This window comes from Arachis ipaensis, chromosome B9 (genome assembly GCF_059453495.1).
Source record: "Arachis ipaensis isolate K30076 ecotype BB chromosome B9, ASM5945349v1, whole genome shotgun sequence".
Classification (NCBI taxonomy): domain Eukaryota; kingdom Viridiplantae; phylum Streptophyta; class Magnoliopsida; order Fabales; family Fabaceae; genus Arachis; species Arachis ipaensis.
In genome coordinates, this window is record NC_142444.1 from 19,647,147 (window position 1) to 19,654,790 (window position 7,644).

Consider the following 7,644-nt stretch of genomic DNA (forward strand, 5'->3'; position numbering starts at 1 on the left):
TTAAACTTGTCTCCCGAGAATCCATGACCCTCCTTTGGTTTCGTTGTGAGGCCCTATTGTAATCTCTCAAAAGAAAAATCCTACACACACATACATGTAGGGGTCACCAGAGTAAAGGAGAAACGAAAAAATAGAGCATGAAAAAATGACCAGACAGAAATTCGCATCCACGTTCTATAGCAGCCAATACGTTCCGAAACATCAAATTTCAGCAAAAAGTAATGGCCGTAGCTCCGGCAATAACCGGCCTCCGGCCAACTCTCCTCTTCTACTACATGTTCACCACCGTAGTCATCCACGTCGCAGTGACATTTTCCATGTCAGAAGCTGAGGCTTTGCTGACCCTCAAAAACTCATTCTCCAATGCCCAAGCATTGGGTAGTTGGGTGGCTAACTCTGTTCCGTGCTCTAAAGACCATCAATGGGATGGTGTTGTCTGCGTTAACGGATTAGTCTCAGGCATAATCGCTAAAACCTTGATTTAACTCTTAAAATCTTCCAATATTATAACTTTAAATAAGTCAATCCATTTTTTAAAATGTGTATAAGTCAATCAATTTAGATTTAAACTATTTAAATCTTGTTCCGATTTCATATTTTATGTCCTTAAGGATTTCTCTACCAACTCTCAGGGCTTCGTCTTGGAGGAATGGGACTATTGGGTGAAATAGACGTTGATACATTGCTCGAACTCAAGAATCTCAGAACTATTAGCCTTGTGAACAACTCTTTCTCAGGTTCAATTCCGCAGCTCAACAGAATAGGATTCTTGAAGGCCATGTATTTGTCAGGAAACAAATTCTCTGGGAATATTCCCACAGATTACTTTCAGAGAATGAGGTCTCTGAAGAAATTGTGGCTTTCTAACAACGAATTCACAGGTCAAATCCCAGCCTCATTAGCCGAGATCCCTCAGCTTGTTGAGTTGCATCTGGAGAATAACCAGTTTAGTGGAAATATACCAAATCTTGCGAATCCTTCATTGGTGGACCTCAATTTGTCATATAACAAATTGGAAGGTGAAGTTCCACAGGCTCTTTCGAAGTTCGATGAGAGTTCTTTCGCAGGAAATGATGGTATTTGTGGCAAAAAGATTGGGAAGCCATGTGAGAAGCTTCCAGAAGAGACGGTTATTCCCCTGCCTGTGACGAATGGGAGCTGGAACAACAAACTGCAGATTGCTGGCTTTGCCTTAACGAGCTTGTTGCTTGTGGCGCTTATTATTTTCTTCATTGTCCGGTCGAAGAGGAATAAGGACAATGAGGAGTTTGGCAGGTTTGGAAACGGCGGTAGTATTGCCGGAGAGTCCGTGGAGGTTCAGGTGAGTCAACCGGTGAAAAGAGAAGGAGTACCAACTGTGACGACGGTAGTTAGCAGAAAAGGATCAAGTAAGAGGGGATCTTGTCATGGTGGAAGCAAGGGGGTAGGGGAGCTTGTGGTTGTGAATGATGAGAAGGGGGTTTTCGGGTTGTCGGATTTGATGAAGGCGGCGGCAGAAGTGCTAGGAAATGGTGGGCTTGGGTCTTGTTATAAGGCTGTGATGTCTAATGGGGTGGCGGTGGTGGTGAAGAGGACAAGGGAGATGAATGCGTTGGAGAAAAAAAGTTTTGATGCTGAGATTTGTAGGCTTGGGAGGCTAAAACATTTGAATATCTTGACCCCTTTGGCTTACCATTTCAGAAAGGATGAGAAACTAATTATGTCCGAGTATGTCCCCGGGAGCAGTCTATTGTTTTTGCTTCATGGTAACACTTCATACCTAGCTCATAATTTCTATTGTGATTTAACTATTGAATATGTTAGTTATATAAAATAGTTTGCAATTAATTTAATGTATTATGGACATGAATTTTGTAACAAGAGTAAATATATAATTTTGATGAAGAGATAATTTAGATCAAGGATTTGAAAAATAAGATAGATAAATATGTGAAGAAATTTTTTGTATCGTGTATTATTAGTTAGTATTCTAAATCTTAAATATCTTTACAATTAGTACAAGAAAAATTAGTCACACAAAAATGAAAATTACAATTTGTGTTTGATAGCATGGATAATTACAACGATAGACAAAAAGAGGAGGGAAAGAAATTACTTAACCATTGCAGGAAATAAGTAACTAAAAGTGATCCTTAATTAGACTGATAAAAACCTACCCTATGTTGGGGTTATCTTAGTATATAAATATTATTTCTAAGTTTTATATTTCTTATAGGTGACAGGGGACCATCTCATGCTGAATTGGATTGGCCAGCACGTTTAAAGATTGTAAGGGGAATTGCTGAAGGGATGCGTTATCTTCACACAGAACTAGCTTCTTCTAATGTACCCCATGGCAATCTCAAGTCTAGCAATGTTTTATTAGGACCAGATTACCAGCCAATGCTTGTAGATTATGGATTTAGCCAAATGGTTAATCCTTCCACTGCAACACAAGCTCTTTTTGCTTATAAGGCTCCAGAAGCCGCACGAGGCCAAGTTTCGCATAAAAGTGACGTGTATTGTCTTGGAGTTGTTATACTCGAGATCCTCACCGGAAAATTCCCTTCTCAATATCTTAGTAACAAGAAGGGCGGAACCGACGTAGTCGAATGGGTTACGTCAGCAATTTCTGAGGGAAGGGAGTCAGAGTTGCTTGATCCTCAGATTGCAAACAACAAAATTTCAATAGGCCAAATGGTCCAACTTCTTCATGTAGGTGCTGCTTGCACAGAAAGCAACCCCGAGCAACGAATCGACATCAAGGAGGCCATAAGAAGAATAGAAGAGGTAGCAAGGCAGAGTGGAACAACAGAGGTTGTAACATCTCTCAAAGATAGCTTTGTAGATTCCAATATGTCACGGAATCAAGGACTAGGTGAGGAATATCAGAAGAGACATATGGATGGATCAGAAAGCTTTGGAAGCCAAGACTATTATGAATTTGGCTCCTTCTCCTCATATAATACAACAGCCTAAGTAACTAAAAATAAAAAATTTATATATCTAAAATTCATGTTGATTTTTTATTGAGTGAATTTTATCAATTATGTTATATGTACATAAAAGATCTTAGATCATCTAGTAGTTAGTTATTTATATTGAATATGTATTGAAATATAAAATATATATTAAAAATATAAAACATAACAAGTGTAAATATATATAAACATATAGTTGTTAATTTAATGACTAATATTTTATGTGCAGAGCATTTTTAGCATCTTATTTCTCCATATTTATCCTATATTACCCTATATATACTCTCTCTTTGAATTCAAGCTTTTGTAGATTAGGGACATGCTTAAGTTTTATATGTAGCAAGTTTAATTATTTGTAACCATAGGACTATAGGATAAAGCTATATATATAAACTGCTTTAAAATCTTTTTTGGAGTTCTCTCTAAGATGGTGAAAGTATACTTAAAAGATCAAGATCGATAATGAAATTAGTAATAATTTTGGAGCTCTTTTATAAATATGGGTTTTAATCATAAGAGCCCAATTCAGTCACAACTTGCACTAAAAAATTGAGTTTTTGTCCTTCAAGTAGCGTTTGTTTTGAGTTATTGAGACAAAGACTAAGAGATTGAGACTCAGTATCATGTTTGTTGGTTCAAAGATTAATACTAAAATTTTTGTCTCTATCCTCAAAATTTCAGTATTTCAGTACCTCCAAAAAGTGGGGACATAGGGGACTAAAATTTTTAGAGATAGAAACTGAAACTTTAATAACATTTTATACTTAAAATACATTTATTTTAATTAATTAATTCTAATTTTACCTTTTGTACAAATTAAATTAGAATTTCATTCTTTTTTTCAATTTCTATCTCCCATTTTGCACCAATTAGAATACTGAAATTTATTTCAATCTCTGTCTCTTAGTCTCTGTCTCTCAGTCTCAGTCTCAGTCTTTCCGTCTCTATCTCTCCACCAAACGCTACCTCAATGACGTCAACAATAAGGACAACATTATTGGTGAAGATTAAGAATAAACATGGCAACAATCAAATATTATTGTCAAAATTCAACGTTCCATACAAAGAATCAAATATTTTTTGAAAGGAATTATTTGAAAATAACATTAAGATCACTAGAAAATTGCATAGTTATCAAAATCAAATCGGTAATTGATTTAGTTGGAACACTGAATCATTAGATTATTGATTTAACTGTTGGGTTACTTATTAAATCGATTGATCTATTATAATTAATTAATTAATTATATAAAATTTTATTATTTTTTTCTATTATAAATATTTATATTTTATTTTTATATTAAAATAATAATTATTTTTAAATTTTAATAATTTATTAATTAGTTTATACTTATTATATTATTATATACTATAAGTATTTATTAAAAAAATAATACTAATATAATCATGAAAATAATTACAATTAATACAATTTTTTTTATAATTTGTAAATATTGAATAAAATTTATAGTTAAATAAAAATATAGTTAATTAAGAAATTAAGAAATATAGTTAAATAAAAATATAGTGAATTTAAAATTAAAATTAAATAAATGTAAGTTATTTAGTGAAATGTAACTTATACTAGTTATTATTGTTGAGTTTTGACCATTATTTTGTTATTTTTTTTCACACCTACCAGAAGTTTCACAATAAAAAAAAAAGAAGATAACATTATTTCTGTGTTTGTGCATTTGTTTTAGTTTTCTCTTGCTTTATAGGGTGAAAAAAAGAGTAAATAATTAACTTTTTACCATTAAAAGATTAAGCATTAATAAATCTATCCAAAAAATAAAATAAAATCGATGTTGTATCTATGAAAAATAAATTTCAGTGGATAAAACTATCCAAACTTTTAAAAAAATTTTAAAATTTTTATCTATACTTTGATTCTATTCATCCCTAATGTCCAATCTTTCACCCCACTATTACCTTCACCTCCACCTTCAACCCAAACCCTAACCCTAACCCTCTCTTCTCCTTCTACCACCACATTCACCTTTAGCTCTCTTTCTTGCTCCACCTACATTGTTGTCGGCCTGCCGCTACTTCCATTGTCGATGTCCCATGTGACTCCATGTATCCTAACTTAATTGCTACTTCCTTGTTGTTCTCTCTTTCGTTGCTACTATTCTTTTGCCTTCTCGTGGCCACCGCGAAGTACACCAAAGAAACTACAAAGACAATCATTTCCATCAGGAATTTCAAGATGACTGTCGTCTTGTCTCGATTCTTCTGGTACCTCTGCTGGAAAATAGCATTAACACTGAGAACTTTCGCTCTCTGGCCAAGACGCCGTTATGCGGTTAGAAAACGGCGCACTTAGATGGAATTTCTTGTGGATGGTTCTCTTATAGACCACTTTGTTGGCGGACTACTTTGTTTGCAGTGCATTAGATGCCCTGCCAATGGCATAAGTGGTGGACTGCACGTCGGTGTTGGTGTTAGTGAGGTTGATATGGTTGTTGAGATTAGCTTTGGACTTGAATGCTATTAGGAAGATGACATCTTAAGGAGGTGATGAAAAAATAAGAAGAATGAGAGATGAACGAATAAGAAAAGACACAGCAAAAATATAGAAAATAGATAAAAAATTTTCTACTAGACCTCTAAGAAATTAGTTCTTCGCAATCTAAGTCACCGGAAGAATTTTTTCTACTAGACTTTCAAAGAGCGTGTGCTTGACAACCTAGATCAAAGACTGAAAATTGAATGACTTAACACTAGGAATTACCTTAAGTTAGATTTTTCAAATTTTTTCATACAACAAGCAAAGAAAATCACTCACTTCACTTGATTACACAAGACAAAATGTGCATAAAGCAACTCAAAACTTTTTATTTATCAAAATTTATCAGATTATCTCACAAAGTGTTTAAAATAGACCCCTAACAAATTAGCCTAAAAGTAGGCTAAATCTCCCTATATATGAGTCTAAAATTAACCCTATTAATTTAAATCAGATATTTGATGATAATCACTACTTAAATCTATCTTAGTAAAAATACTAAATCCCTGCAATTCATCAAGCATATTATCAAGTTTAGGAATAGGGTAACAATATTTTACCATAGTTTTGTTGATAGCTCTGCAGTCAACACACATTCTCCATAATCCATCCTTCTTGGGCACTAAAAGAACTAGAACAACACAAGAACTCATGTTTTTTCTCAACAAAATCTTTTACCAAGAGCTCCTCTACTTGTTTTTGCATCTTCTTTTTTTATTCAGGGTTAGTCCGATAAGTTGGCCGGTTGAAAATGCTCACTCCAGCGACAAGGTCAATTTGATATTCAATTCCTTTTAATGGAAATAAATCTGATGGCATCTTATTTTGAAAGATATCTCCAAATTCCTGCAAAAGTGAATTAAAGACACTAGGTAGTTTATGGTAAGTTTTAATGTTAGGTAATAATGACTCTCTAAACCTCACTAACACAAGTACTCTTTTTTCTAAACTAGCACTCTTCATATTTCTTTTGCATAAAATAATTTTTTTTTATCATTGTCACTCTCTTTTACTCTTATAGAATATTTGACCTTACAACTCTCTTTTTCACTCAAACTATGACTCTTTTTCTTATTCTTTTATTCTCTCAGACTCTTCTATTTACGCCCTTGTGTTTTTAGACTTCTGACATCTTAAAAATTGTTTTGTGGACTCACACATTCTTAACTGCTCCAAATATACCTTTTTAAAAAATAAGGGTGCAAGGGGTGATTTTGTTGTCAAGGTAGGTAAAGAAATATCTATTGCTAACAATATTCTCCTGTTGTTCTAGAAGATCATTATTGACTTGAAATCCTCCTAATAATAAGAGCTTTTCCGTTAACAATATACTCAATTACATATTCATCATTCGTATCATCATCAAAATGTGGCATGTCATCACACCTATATGAGTCATCAAATTCTGAGAACACATCCTTCTTCTTTAGAACTATTGTCCTTTTATTTGGGCAATCTGAAGTATAATGGCCTAATCCTCTGCGCTTAAAGCATGTTATGTCTCTATGCTTAGAAGAAGAGTTAGATGTGAAATTAGATGAGTTTTTTTTCCTTTGTTGGTCTACACTCTTCTCTTTCAAATCTGAAGCGTTGAAATCATTCTTCTCTCTGAACTTAGTTTTCCTAAAATCCCACCTGTAATTAGAGTTGGACGAAACTTGCAACCTTTTTTCTCTTTGTTGCCTTTTCGCCTTTATAACTATATTCACCAAATCTTTATCTTAAATGTACTAGTAAAGTTCAACAACATTTGCAATATCGCGATTGAAACCACTCATGAAAACGTGCCATGATAGCTTTAGAATCCTCCTCAATATTCGCCTTGATCAATAACATCTCTATCTCCTTATAATATTCTTCAATAGAAACTTAGAGCCTTGTTACAACTTTTGGAGCCGTTGATAGTAGCAAGATTATACGAACTGTTATCGCATGACTTTTTTCATCTTTTCTCAAAATTAAATTGGTATTTTTTCAATTTATCTTTTATTTTTCTCTAATTTATCTCACTAAACAAGAGCATAATAAAAAAATTCTACAGCCACTAACCTCACATTCTTCACTTTATAATAGTTGTGACATGTGAAAATTAACTTCACCTTTCTTTTCCATTCTAGGTAAGAGTTTTTGAAATTCAACGTGACGTCAGTTTAATTTGCAAAAGGAGACGAGATA

At 33.5% G+C, this 7,644-nt stretch overlaps 1 protein-coding gene across 1 annotated transcript; it reads left to right on the plus strand.

Moving 5' to 3' along the window:
- Nucleotides 1-206: 206 nt before the first annotated feature.
- LOC107615191 (Leucine-rich repeat protein kinase family protein) lies at nt 207-2,958 on the plus strand. Its single transcript, XM_016317291.3, has 3 exons — nt 207-459; nt 633-1,745; nt 2,216-2,958. Exons 1-3 carry the CDS (start codon nt 222-224, stop codon nt 2,956-2,958), a joined length of 2,094 nt encoding a protein of 697 aa, XP_016172777.1. The 5' UTR covers nt 207-221.
- Nucleotides 2,959-7,644: the final 4,686 nt, after the last annotated feature.

What these genes read in the sequence shown, in the direction of transcription:
- LOC107615191 (XM_016317291.3), top strand. Translation starts at nt 222, where the DNA reads ATGGCCGTAGCTCCGGCAATAACCGGCCTCCGGCCAACTCTCCTCTTC. An exon ending in CGTTAACGGATTAGTCTCAG is followed by an intron (nt 460 to 632) that starts GCATAATCGCTA and finishes ACCAACTCTCAG; the next exon opens with GGCTTCGTCTTGGAGGAATG. An exon ending in TCTATTGTTTTTGCTTCATG is followed by an intron (nt 1,746 to 2,215) that starts GTAACACTTCAT and finishes TATTTCTTATAG; the next exon opens with GTGACAGGGGACCATCTCAT.